This window comes from Dama dama, chromosome 20, assembly GCF_033118175.1.
Source record: "Dama dama isolate Ldn47 chromosome 20, ASM3311817v1, whole genome shotgun sequence".
Lineage (NCBI taxonomy): Eukaryota > Metazoa > Chordata > Mammalia > Artiodactyla > Cervidae > Dama > Dama dama.
In genome coordinates this window covers 65,038,215-65,052,653 of record NC_083700.1, presented here as the reverse complement: position 1 = coordinate 65,052,653, position 14,439 = coordinate 65,038,215, and the positions used below count along the sequence as shown (strand labels likewise).

General features: G+C 35.6%; 1 protein-coding gene across 12 annotated transcripts in view; it reads right to left on the bottom strand.

Moving 5' to 3' along the window:
- FUBP1 (far upstream element binding protein 1) overlaps positions 1–14,439 on the bottom strand; it is a 33,722-nt gene that overhangs the window by 9,116 nt on the left and 10,167 nt on the right. For 7 of the 12 annotated variants that reach the window (XR_009689178.1, XM_061121565.1, XM_061121568.1 and 4 more), the window contains 11 exons: positions 12,882–13,044; positions 12,692–12,790; positions 12,465–12,566; positions 12,111–12,213; positions 11,911–12,011; positions 11,402–11,543; positions 10,580–10,740; positions 7,683–7,834; positions 7,517–7,596; positions 4,092–4,229; positions 2,100–2,174 (listed from right to left, as the gene is read on the bottom strand). Coding sequence is in view for 11 of the 12 variants with exons in the window: in XM_061121565.1 (XP_060977548.1) it covers positions 2,100–2,174; positions 4,092–4,229; positions 7,517–7,596; positions 7,683–7,834; positions 10,580–10,740; positions 11,402–11,543; positions 11,911–12,011; positions 12,111–12,213; positions 12,465–12,566; positions 12,692–12,790; positions 12,882–13,044 (1,316 nt within the window). In the remaining variant the exon portion in view is untranslated. The remainder of the gene's footprint in view (positions 1–2,099; positions 2,175–4,091; positions 4,230–7,516; positions 7,597–7,682; positions 7,835–10,579; positions 10,741–11,401; positions 11,544–11,910; positions 12,012–12,110; positions 12,214–12,464; positions 12,567–12,691; positions 12,791–12,881; positions 13,045–14,439) is intronic. The other 5 variants (XM_061121567.1, XM_061121572.1, XM_061121571.1 and 2 more) reach the window with 1 other exon arrangement.

Genomic DNA, 14,439 nt, shown 5'->3' with positions numbered 1-14,439 from the left:
TAGAGTGACCACAGGTCATGACCACTATGTTGTTAAGGAACGATTACTAATAGCATTCCCAGTTATTCTCAACAGTATCCCAATTTGAGCAATAAATTGTGTGATCACCCTAATTACAGAATTCTGTCTTAAAGTATTTTTAAAATTTCTTTTTACAGAATTTCAGTTGTTGTAGGTCTGCCTGAGATAAGCTGGGTCAAGCTGGTCCACAAAAACAAAACATTCTTATCACCAGTTATATGTACTTTCACATAAAGGAATAGAATCACCATTCTGGAAATTTTTTTCTGTGAAAAATGGCAAACATTCTTTGGCAAATAATCCTGAAATTTACACTGAGAATCAATCACAAGTAGACTGTTATCTTATGATAAACCTATCACCAATAGATACTTTCAATATCAGTGCAGAATGGGCAAGTTTATATAATTAGCTTGTCTGTCATTTAATTTTAAATGACTAAGAGAATAAGCACCCAAGAAACAGCCTGATCTATCCAGAAGTACATCATCGGATTTGAAACGGTCCCTGAAAAATGCAAACTCAGGAGACAGGTTCAGAACTTGGGCCTTCTTAAGAGTTCCAAAGTCTGGTTCCACCACTCTGTAGTTGTGTGACTTGTTTCCCAATCTGTACATGTGTACACACGTGTACAGTACACATGTACTGTACACGTACTATACATGTACACATGTACTGTACATGTGTCAGTGAACAGACAGTAGCCCCCCACCACCCCCACCCATGGTTTTGTTTTCTGCAGTGAAGTGACCTAAGGTCAACTGTGACCTGAAAATATTAAATAAACAACTCATGAAGTTTTAGACCGCACAGCATCCTGAACAGCAAGATGGAATCTCAGGCTGTCCCTTTACCTAGCATATCCCACCCATTAGTCACGCAGTAGCCATCTTGTTTACATAATATTGACTGTCCTGGTATTGCTGTGCTGCTGTGTCCAAGTAACCTTTGTTTCACTTAATAATGGCCCTAAAGTGCAAGAGGAGTGATGCTGGCAACTGGGATATGCCAAAAAGAAGGCTTTTCCTTTAAGTGAAAAGGTAAAAAGCTATCTATTTAATAAGAAAAAAATTGTATGCTGAGGTCTCTAAGATCTACAGGAAGAACAAATCTATTAAACTGTGGCAGAAAAAAATTCATCGAAGTTTTGCTGTCACTCCTCAAAATCCAAGTTACGGCTACAGTGTGTGACACATGGTTGGTTAAGATGGAAAAGGCATTAAATTTGGACAAAGTAACTTTGAGAGAGAGGTCATTCATGCTCACTTTCATTCAATATAATTGTTCTATTGTATTAATGTTGTTACTCTCTTACTGTGCCTAGCTAATAAACCTTATAACAGGAAAAAACAGTACATATATAGAGCTCAGGACAATCTGCACTTTCAGGAATCCATGCGGGGAAGTACTTAGAACATATCCCCCATGGGTAAGGGGGGTGGGGAATCACTGCATAGTTCTTTTCACTCACAGGAGTTTGCAATAATGTATTTGCAAAGTATTTTTATTAACAACTGTACTTTCCATTAGAATATAATAACCAGAAGGGTAGGACTCCTAGGTGTTATGCCCACAATCACATTCTCAGCATCTATTTCTATGCTTAGCATGTAATACATGTTCTATGTTTATTGAATGAAGACAGCAATTCTAGGTGACTGTTTCCTTTTTCATATATGCAAATGTTATTTAATTAACTTCCTTTATCACTGTAGGTTACTTCTGTATCTGTTTATTTTGCAGCAAAAAATAACATTGCACACAACCAATTTTTGCTTGGTGCTCTATATTTTAGTTCCAATTAGTAAGTGGCTGATAAATGTGTTTAGAAATAAAAAAATTTCTTAACCACAATTTAAACAATGATTTGTAATGACCATGATACTTCTGAGAGTTCAGTGATTTTGGAATGTATCCTTCTACACATCAAGATTTTAAATTATTGACTGAAAGAAGTCCAAGGTACTAAAACCATGGAAAAAACATGCTTTTTATAAAAACCTTTAACCTTTTAGTGTGGTATATTACTGAATATTTTAATTTAATAAAATGCATAAAAAATGAAATGTAGAACATACCCATTTTCTTGTAGTACTCTTCCCAAGCCTTGGTATAATCAACCTGTCCAGCTGGAGCTGGATTCTGCTGATCTCCTTATTCAGGAAAAACATAAAAAAATTATGATTAAGATTTTTAGAAAGCAATTTTGGCCCTCCTGGGGTTATTTTTGTTTATGTGTGAGAGGAGTTGGGAGTAGTCTGTCACGGGGACTGAGGGGAGGGAAATGCTGTGTGGTAGTGGCATCCTTGCTGGTGCCAAAGACCCACCCAGGATTCTGGGGGAACAGAGATAGTGGGCAGAGAGATGGCCTATTTATCTAGAAGAGTAGTTATACTGAGCATATAAGTAAATTCATTGGTCAAATAAGAAAACACACTGAAGACACCAGGTCTTTCACCATGTATAAGCATGGAAGACAGAAAAGCTAGGAAAAAACTTTCAAGTCTTACAATAGAATTGCAGGTTATATGAGTGTATAGTTTAAAAAATATATACACATATGGATATTTATGTATTTTTATATGTACGTAGGTATGCATGCATGTAAATTCATTTCCTAGTTCTGCACACTGAATGGAGCTAGTAGCGGTCACACCTCAGTGACAACTGTTTAGCTTCTAAATATCATCATCTACTAAAAAAAAATCAGGGCTCCTTGGAAAAATGGTTAATTCAAGGGCTGAAGCTCCAAAAGCACAAAGCAAGCATCTTATTGTGCAAGAAAGCAGGAAAGTGCTTAAAGAAATGACAGGCATGTCAAAAGAATACAGGAATACAAGAGCCATCTTGAAGGTGCTCCTGACTGGCCAATCCTAGGGCAATCTGGCTAAGTTTAAAATATAACCTACTAAATCCACACTGACATAAAGAAATAAACAGAAAAAAAAGTAAAGCTCTTTCTTATAGCAAATATAGTAAAATACTACCTAATAAATGTAGAAAAAATTATCATATTTCTAACTGAAATTAGGTAGGCAGTATCAACGAATGCTAAGGCCTTCAATGAGGAACAGAATCCTAAGCTTAGCTGAGAAATCTTAGAAAGTTTTCTAAGGAAGTTTAGCTGTGGTGTTATGTTTTGATCAGAAAGGTAACTTCTCTTTGCTCTAATAGTTTTATAATTTGTACTAGTTCTTTATTTCTGTTCTCATTTGTTTTAAAAAAAGTTAAAATTATAAATCACATCTAATCAAACTGAATTGTAAAACTTCTACTGTGTCTTTAAATTAAATTAAAACAATAAAATTATCCCACTTGTCCTGCCAAAAATAGAAGAGTGGTATAATCACAGTATAACTCTCCTGCTGCTGCTATAACTCTCCTGACAATATTAATTTCAAAGAGAAAAATGGTGATTTTAAAGAACCTTGGCAGACCTCATTCATCTTTTTGCGCTATTCTTGCCATATCGTATGTAAGCAGGAAACATGATCATGACCTCATCTTCATGAGAAAAGGTTGAAGGGACCTATGGTTGACCCAATCACAAAAGGTCTGTACTCTTTTGAAAGAAAAAGATAGGAATTATTTTCGATTGGTGAGAAACTGTTGGAACAACTGGTGAAATGGAGTAACCGCTATGCCTTGGGATAGTAAAATGTATCAGTGTTGATTAACTGATTTTGAATGCTGTGTGATGGTTATATATTTTTTGAAAAACACAGGAGTACTTAAGGATAATGGGCCATTAAGTCTACACTTTGGTCTTAATGATTCTGAAAAAGACTAATGACAATAGATATGGACACATAAGATAGGGTGATGGAACAAATGGGGGGATATACACATTTTAACAGCTAGGTTATCTGGGTATTCTTTGTAATGTATCTTACAACTTTTATTGGTTTACCAGTTATCTCAAAGTAACTTGTTTTTAAAAAGCGAAGGCTACTTACTTAAGCTATTAACTGAGTATTATAAATATGGGGGTATTATACACTGATGTACTTCATATATAATTCCAAACACAAGTTTTCACTTCTATATAAAAAATAAAAGTCTTTAGTTACCATAGTTACCTTGTCCATTGGTTTGGGTTGTAGCTGGTGCACCAGCAGGAGCTGCAGGTGGTGGCTGTGCTTGTTGCTGATAATAGTGAGCATAATAAGCAGCCCAAGCTGCTGAATTTGGATCCGTCCCTGTTTTAGCTAGAATAAACAAAAGTTATGCATTTGCGTCTAAAATCCATAATCAATTAATCACACACACACCCCTCTCTAACAAATAAACAGAACTCCAAGTTAACTGGACATTAAAAAATAGGTGAAAAAAAAAAAAACAGAAGGTGGAAACTTCCAAATTCTTCTATTATTTTTACTGCCATAATTATCATTTATTTTAGAAAACTGAGGCTCAGATAAGTTCCTAGAAAACTAGCTTGTGGCAGAGTTGGGATAGGAATGAAGATCTTTTGGTTTCAAATCCAATGCTTTGTCTTAAACCATCCTGTGTGGTTTTCCTAAACCAGGTTTGCCTCAAGCACAACAGTCCTTATGAAGAATTTCCAGGGACAAGCCTGCACAAGAAACAATTATTATTTTTTTTAACTATGAACTGTCGTATCTTCTTTCAATGAAGAGTAAATTAAAAAATCTTGGAAAAAGAAATCGAGATTAGCCGTATTTCATCTCATCATATTCAAGTGATTATCCTAAAAGATAAATTTGATATCACTGTCCTATTTGAAATTCTTTATTTCCTGGTGTCTTCAGGACTAATAAGACTTTTAAGGACAGCATATCATTCAATGTTTTTACCAAGATATTTGGACAGCCTGGCTTATACTTTCCTTTCCAGCCTCTCTCTGCTGTCAGTGTGTTTCCAACACTCAAGGTCTGAACACAGTAAACTGGCTGTAATTTTCAAGTCATCATGCTCATATCTGGGCCTTTCAGCATGTTACGCTTCCTGTGCACTTGACTGTCCCTCACTCAATTCTTCATAAAAAACTGATTCATTAACGGTATGGGACTTTTCAGTTAGAAAAAGAAATCCTCTTACCAATTCTCTTATACTTGGGAGTATCACAGGATGCTGTATCTTTATTAGTTTATATCCTCAAGAAAAATCCTGGTAATTTCCTTAATCAGTCTATATCTATATGAAAACCAGTCTACACATATGACTAATACATACCGAGAACTTACTAAATTCATTCAATATAATATTCATTCATCATTTTATAGATAAAACAGACTTAGAACGGTTCAAAACTTGCTTGCTATCCCATAATTACTAAGTTGTAAGAGTAGGACTTATTCAAGTCTCTTACCTTCTGCAGTCAAAGTTATGGGACTTACTACACAAATCTTTCATAATCCATTGGTTTTTTATAGAAGATTTAATTCAGAGAAATACTGACTTTATTGTCAATACAGGGCCACATTAAAATACCAGGGTATTTAACACAAAATCACAATCTCATTTAAATAAAATATTTTGGTTTTACAAGCAATATCTAATCCTAGATGCTATCTTTTAGCTAAATGGGTAAGTAACTTCTTTCCCAAAGGCACTGCTGAAAGCCACACTGGGTAATACCAATTCTTAGAGGAGTGGTGACTTCACCACCACTCCAAGTGGGAAAATGAGATTGTGATACAGAGACCACTTCTTTTTTAAAAAAAATCAAAGGAAGATCAGCTTTTACTTTCTATACAGAGATAGTCAAACATATAAACCATCTTTTTTTTCAGTAGCTTGAATGAACAGAAAATAAAGTTATATATAATTTTTGATATTTGGTTTTCATCAGCAACTCTCACTTCAAGGGCATGGCCTCATACAAGGACACCAACTCTTCCAGGCATAAAGTATAGATGAGGAGCTACATTTTTTTTTTTTTTGGGGGGGGGGGGGAGGGGCGGAGAATAAGTGCTTTACGATGTTGTGATGGTCAGAGACCACTTCTTATTTGCATCATTTCTTTCAATCTTACTACTTACCTGAACAGAGCACCCAAATAGGTGCAATCCTACAGATTCAAGTTAACCAATATAAATCTGCCCCTTAACTTTCTCAGTCTCTTCAGTGGTGTGATTCTTCGGCTTAATAACACCATGCCTTAGCTTACAAGGGGGAAAGAAAAGTTCTTCCATTTTTAAAGACTAACTTTTAGACTATTATACAATAAATCATATTTGACCTTTCTTCTGATAAGTCCTTCTATTAATTGCACAGTATTGCTAACACTTTAAGTACCCTCTTCTGCCTCATACTCAGACGTCAGCGCACTTCTTGAATGTGTGAGAGCTGAGATTATTTGCAGTCATGTTGTATCACTGTATTCCAAAAAGCATACCTCTTTATCATTCCAAAGAGCATGAAAAGTGAAAGAGAAAGTGTGTGTCACTCAGTAGGGCCTGACTCTATGTGACCCCATGGACTGTAGTCCACCAGGCTCCTCTGTCCATGGAATTCTCCAGGTAAGAATAGTGGACTGGGTTGCTACTCCCTTCTCCAAGGGATGTTCCTGACCCACGGATTGAACCCAAGTCTCCTGCATTGCAGGTAGATTCTTTACTGAGTTACAAAAGGCATACCTCCTATGAAATTAAAGTATGTTAAATACAGGACTACCCTCAAATACCAGAAATGTTTAATAAAGTTCACTAAAACAATTTTATTCAAATCAATTTAGCTGTTTTTAAAAATATATATACATATATATATATATACTAGTATGAAAAGGAATCCTTAATTCAGTACCTTCCTTGAAAATACTCCAGTGAAAAGGTACACAGTAGGTGAGAAAAAAGGATCATAAAAATGACTGGTTTCAATGAATTCCCTCTTTGACCATAATGGAAAGAAAACTACAGGGTAGGAAAAGATTGATGAATAGGATAAAATGTAACAAATGCATAAATCCCAATCTGAACAGAAAAATCTTCATCTAAATGAAATTTTAAGAGGTCCAACATGCAGATATTTAATACAGGCCTGACTTTTACTAATATGTGAAGTTATCATATCAGGAATACTAGAATAGACAACTTGCATTATCTTATTTGAGAATCTGTAAGTTTAATGCCAAAGTATGAAACACTTCAATTGACTCACATAATTTTGTAGACAAATGTACATTATTCTTTCAAGGATAATGTCACAATTAACAGATGATATATTTGATGGCACTAGCTTCTAAAACCTAACACACTGTACTTCTTCCTATAGCTTTGGCTTTTAGCATTCAGCTGTATCATTTCAGAAACAGAGAAAGCCAAATGCAGGTAGAAAAAGACTCATGAAAACAGACCATATTCCCAACAGTCTTATTTGCTATAGTAGAACCAGAAGCTAACACTCCTGTTAAAGGAGTGAAACAAGTACAGAGAATGCACACAATATAGAATCAACACTAGAACACTTAATGAATGTAACAGGAGTGGAAAGCAAAAACACAGATTATACCCAAATGATAATCATCTTTTACCTGGATCTGGAGGGGCTTGTTGCTGCCAATGTGGATATGCATTTCCCCACCCCTGGGGAGCATAAGGAGCTGGAGGGCCACTGAAAAGACAGAAATCAATTTAAAAATACAATTTACCAAATCTGTGATCTTTGAGGAAAAGCCAAGAGCAAAACTCAAAACTTACTGAGGAGCAGGCCCAGGCGGTCCTGGATTATAAGGTGCAGGGTTATATGGTCCCATTGGAGTTCCTGGTCCAGGAGGCCCAGGAGGCCCATGGGGGCCAGGGACACCATGGGGCCCATGGGGTACAGGTGGCCCTAAAGGATTTACTGGGCCCTGCAAAAAGACAAAAAACACAAAGACAATAAAGGTTAAACATTTCAAAGGTCAAATAACCTTTCATTTCTACCCCTTTACCTACCTGCAATCTAAAATTTACGTTTTTCCTTATTCCTTACCCATGCTGCAAAAATCTAACTCTACCACATTAATGAGACATGTAAAATTAATTCAAATTAACAGTATTAGCAAAGACCTGATACATTTCCTTTATCTTTTACTCTTTTCAGACTACTCCCCTTTCCTTGTACAATGCTTACTTTTACTATTTCCTTTATCACCTTAATCACGGAAGCTTACCAAACATCGAGTTCTTCCTTTACCCCTTCTCTCTCTGCACCAACTCTACATCTACTCTCCTAACATTAAGCAGAGAAACATCTTAACAACATAGTGAAACGGCTGAATACTTTACCAATCACGAATACTAAACCAATAATATTTAGCAAGTTCTTCTTCAACAAACTAGCCCTCCTCCTAGCCCTTCTGTCACTGAACCCCATTTGAATCAATAATTTAAGTTCATTTTCTCCCTTACCCTTTATCATAATTTTCCAAATGTAACAAAGATTCCCTTTTAATTGATTTAATAAGTCACAGACTATTTCATATCCATTTCATGTTACAGCATAATTAATAATGCTTAGCTGATTCCTTTTTGATAATCCAACTTCTAAGGACCACTAGATTCACCTACTCTAAAATAAAATACGGTTAGTACTCACCATGTGACAATTTGGACAAAAATGCTTAATCTATTTGGTTATCAATTTTCTCACAATAAAACTAAACTTCAAGACTTTTAAAATCCCTTTATTAACATTATCCCTCACTTCTATTAGCCATAACCTATCCTTCCCAAAGAGTTAAAAAAAAAAAAAAAGACTACTGGAAAAAAAGTAGCAACATTTTTATAGGGCAGGCATGCTTTTAAGTGACAGACACACTTCAAACATTTCATCCCAATAACCCTGTAAGGTAGGTATAATTATCCTCATTTTCAGAAGAACGAGAGGAAAAATAGTGTAAATATCTTCCTCCAAGATCACACAGTCAGTAAATGATTGAGAGTATTTTGAAGCCAGATAGCCTGACTCAAGAGTCCATGTTCTTAATTGCTTTTCCAGAACAACCTGTCTTGTATGTCCATCAATCCAAATGCAATCCTAATTTTGCTAATGATAGCAAAATCCAAAACCAAGGCACACTAATCATTCTTCTGGCATCAATTCTTGCTATTACTGAGTCCAACAGTTACTTTCTTCATGTTTTTGAACAATTACACTTATTCTCCTTATCAGAGAACTTAATTTGTGTATATTTTTAAGGTATTCTTAGTGTCTTTTCTACATCTACTTTTGTTTTCCCAAGCACAGAGAACACCTCATTCAGAGCATGGCAAACATCAAGGAGAATTTTCCTATGATATTCTAATTATTATTAATAAATTAAAAAGCTCCCTCACAATATGTTAATTCTTCACAGTAAAATAACTATAGTAAAGCAGTATTTTGGGGGCTCCAAAACCACTGCAGATGGTGACTTCAGCCATGAAAATAAAAGACGCTTGCTCCTTGGAAGAAAAGTCATGACCAACATAGACAGCATATTAAAAAGCAGAGACATTACTTTGCTAACAAAGGTCCGTCTAGTCAAGGCTATGGTTTTTCCTGTAGTCCTGTATGGATGTGAGAGTTGGACCATAAAGAAAGCTGAGCGTCAAAGAATTGATGCTTTTGAACTGTGGTGTCGGAGAAGACATTTCAGAGTCCCTTGGACTGCAAGGAGATCCAACCAGTCCATCCTAAAGGAAATCAGTCCTGAATATTCATTGGAAGGACTGATGCTGAAGCTGAAACTCCAATACTTTGATAGAGTTTTGCCACCTGATGGGAAGAACTGACTCACTGGAAAAGACCCTGATGCTGGGAAAGATTAAAAGCGGGAGGAGGAGACGACAGAAGATAAGATGGTTGGATGGCAGCACCGACTCAATGCATGTAAGTTTGAGTAAACTCTAGGAATTGGTGATGGACAGGGAGGCCTGGAGTGCTGCAGCCCATTGGGCTGCCAACGAGTTAGACACGACTGAGCGACTGAACTGAACTGAAAGCACTATTTCCTCATTATTTTCAAACTTGGTTAGGCATCAGGATCACCTGGAACATTCTTCTAAAGTTAGACACTGGGCCCTACTGCAGACATTCTGAACTACAACTATATGTTACATGTCGAAATGTAAAGCACACAAGCTGTCTACATTCCAAATTCCCCTAGATGACTGTCTGGAGCCAGTCTAAGAAATAGGATAATGTAAAGTTCTACTGTAATGAGGGGGGAGGCATCTGATTCTTCTTTGCCTCACCAAGGTTGCCCTTAATAAATAGTAAGCAAGTAGTAACAGTCACCAAGTAAGTCCTTAATAAATAGTGACTTCTGGTTAACTATCTATACCTTTTAGTATTTTTCACAACCCTCTACTAACCCTAATGTTATAACTCAAGTAATGTCATCTTGTCTTATTTACCCACACTCTAGTACAAGATTTTGAATACCTGTAACTATATGACATTTTTTTTTTTACTGCTGAAGAATTTTTCTATATTGTTATGTATCTATTATGTGATCAGATCTATAATTTTAGAGTAGAAATTATCATTTTTCTTACAGGAACATATGAATTAATGTCTTATTTAACTAACAGAACCTGTGCTAACAACAGGAAGTTTAAAGCATACTCACACCAATCTTTTCTTCTATGAGTTGCCGAGCATAGTCTATTTGCTGTGGAGTGCCACGAATTGTAAATAACTTCATATTAGGATCTGCATTAGGTGGAGGATTTCTCTGAAGTTCTATTCTTGCACCAGACTGTTGGCTTATGCTTTTTATGGTTTCACCCCCTAAAATCAAAACACAGTAATTTCTTTAAAGATTCACAGGATACAAGTGGAGCTATTCAAAAGGAACTGGTTACAATTAAGGAAGTTTTGAACAGTATCCCATCTGCCAATATACTATTAGGAGTTTCCATTTATTCTACACTTTAAATTAATTTACATAATATATAATCAATCATAATCATACATTTTAAAGTTTTAAGACATAATTTAATATGTCTGTACCCAACCTTAAAATGAATTATAGCATCAACACTTGGTTCAAAGAAATTGCTTTTATAAAGCAATGAGGAACTAACACAATGACTTAAAAATTCAAAAATTTAAAAACATGTGTCAGGAAACAGCAAAATAAACAAAAACACTCAAACCATTTTCCAGGTGAGAAGAAAAGTTTTGTACACTAATAATTAAACTGCTGATCCTCTTCTCTAGAAACCAATGTGATTCAAATCCCACTTTGGATTTAAGTGCATATAAGGCCGTTCATTTAAGCTTTAGCTGTTACATATCAGCCATATCAGCATTAAGAACACTTTCCTACTAAAATACAGCCAAAGAAAAATCACTGCTATTCATCTACAACAGTAACAGAATTGGCATCCAGAAAATCAGATAAAGTGTTAAATTATTAACCACACATTAATAGTTTTAAATACATTGCCTTTTCCTATTATTAATCCAGTTTTCCCAGTTGGGACAATGAAATTAAATTCCTGTAGTCCACCAGGTGGTCCCATGTTCCAGTTGCCTTGACCTCTACCTCTTCCTCGACCACCAGGTCCAGGTCCACCAGGATTACCAGCCTAAAGAGGGCAAAGACAAAGTCAGAAGAGTCAGAAACTCTTCTTTCCACAATAAAATTATCGCATGTCTATTTTCCTCAACTTTCATTTTTCCTAAATCTGAAATTTAGAGAAACTGGGAGACGCCATCCACCCCCAAATCAACAAACCACCACCACCTTTTATTCTTTTTTACTGTGGTGAATAAGCTAGTGCACTTATGTGGCTGCCCTCCTGCTCCAAGATGTGTACCTTAAAGCCATTTAAACTTTCTAGCAATTAATAAAGTTTCATCAAACAGATTTTGATTTAAAAACTATGGAGGGGGACTTCCACATTTAATGAAGGAAAATATTCTTTAAATGAAAATATTAACATTCTATCAAACCTGAACACTTCGAAGGAGGTCTGTAATAATTTCTGCAGCATGTTGACATCTGTCTGGAGGTCCTGTTATTTGTGCTATTCTATCAGGTGTTGTTCCATCATCTTCAAAACAATGAAACCAAATTGTATTAATTTAACATTAAATTAATGTGTCAAAAGAAATTGCCAGTAATGCTTAGAAAATTAAACGTAAGTACTCACCTGGCTTAAACTGAATTCGAACACCAGCATCATTTTGTATTTTTTTAATCATCTCTCCATTTCTTCCTATTACAATGCCAACAGCAAATCTTGGAATGGGGACCTTATGCAAAGAAAACTAGTATTAGGAAAGCCGTTTCCTGAGAAATGTATCTGCCTCAAACCATAGAAGCACTATGTTTATATAGAAGAGGTTAAAAAGATACAAAATACACTGCATTCTAAGTAGAAAAGTTGGGGGGTGGTGGTGGCACAATACAATGTTAGAGAAGGCTATGGAAGACAAAGCAGGAAAAATCCTACTTTCTTTATGGACTAGCATTCAACCATTTCTGAATTGGTATTTTTACTTACATCTATTCCTTCATTTCCTCCTATTCTTGACCCATACTCATTTCGAACTTCTCTGAAACCACCTTGATCACGAATTAACTCTAACACCATCTCCTTGGCTTGCTGAAGTAGGAAAAAAATAACCTAATTTAGGAAGTGTGTCTCAAAACATTGTAATTATTCATGCATGTTTTGCCTGCTGCCATCCACCCCAAAGCCCCCTCTGTAAAATATAAACTTAAGTTTACTTGAACTTTGTATGGGTCTCCTGTAATCCTAAGAGGTTTGTCAGCACCAGTATTCTGAGGTCCATCTTGGATCATAACCATTTTAACTCCAGCCCGTTCCTGTTAATCATAGAAATCAGATGGATTAACAAAAGGGGAGAAGGAGGAAACAGGCTTCAAAATAGAAAGTAATCATTTTACAAAGTAATACCTGAAGTTGTTTAATAGTCTCTCCCCCCTTTCCAATAACTAATCCTGCTTTGCTAGCTGGAATCATGATTTCTTGAACTGCATTTCCTGGCCCATCACCATGATGGAAGCCAGGGGCTGGTCTTCCTTTTTCAACAATCTGGTCCAGTAACCGTTTTGCTGATCTGTTAACAAATTAATAGTCAATACAAAATAATCCATCCCAATTCAGATTTAGGTGGCCTAAAAGTAAATTTTAAAAATTCAAAGGAAATATCATCAATATCAAAAACTGAAACAATGCAATAAAGTTTCCAGGTATATAATCTTCAATATTTTTAAGAACAGTATGAAACTTCCAAGAAGAAATACCCTACTTCTAAAGTCATCTCAGAATAAAGCTCATTCATCTGAAAATTAAATGACGCATTTATTTTTAAAACTTTACTTTGGTTACTCACGTTAAAATTTATTTGTTCATTCAACAAATAATTTAAATATGTCAACTATATATGCCAGGAACTATTCTAGGTTGGGGTTACAGCACTGAAATAAATAGTCAAGGTATTTGCTGATGTGGCTTAACTTTATTAAATAAGTAAAAACAGAAGGTTAAATAACTCATTTGTTAAGTGCGATAAAGAATATTAAAGTGAGATAAGAAGGACAGATTGTATGTGTGTGTGAAGGGATGCTATTTCATGTAAAATAGATGAATGAGGAATTCCCTGGCAGTCTAGTAGCTAGGACTCTGCACTTCCACTGCAGTGGGGCCTGAGTCCAATCTCTGGTCAAGCAACTAAGATCTGGGCAGCCGCATAGTAGTGATCAAAAAGTAAATAAATAAAAATAAACAAAAACTTTACTGATAAGGAGACATTTAAGCCAAGACCTGAAGTACAGGAGTGACTATGAAACCATCTGGGGGAAAAACATCCCAGGGAGAAGAACTAAAGGATTCAAATGAGAAACATTCTTGGTGTCCTGAAAAAACAGAGAAGAGGCTACAGAAAAGAGGCTACTAGAACAGAGTGAGCTGGGAGAATGGCAAAATATGCAGTGAGAAAGGTGGCAGGGAACCTGAGCCATAATAAAGACACTGACTTCTACTGTAAATGGGAAAGCATTAGAGGGTTTTGAACAAAGTAGTATATGAATTGACTCACATTTTAAAAGGATCAGTGTGGCTGTACTATAATTGGACAAAGCTAAAAAAACAAAACAAAAAAAAAACGGAAACACCTTGCAGTAACACAGGCAAATGGTGCCAGAAATAAGATGACATGGAAGGTGGCAAGAAGAGACTGAATTCTAAATAAATTATGAAAGGTAAAATGACCAAGAGTTGCTTATGGATAAATGAGTCATAAAAGAAAGATCAAAGTATTAGAATAGTTGTCACACAATGAAATGAGATGAATTAGATAAGTAAAAGAAAACGTACGGACTGGAAAAACAATGATTCTGTTTTTAACAAGGTAAACTTTGAGATGTCTAAAAGACATCCAAGTGGAGAGTATACTGAGGAAGCAACAGAATATATACATCTGGAATTTAGGGAAAGAAATCAAGTCTGAAGA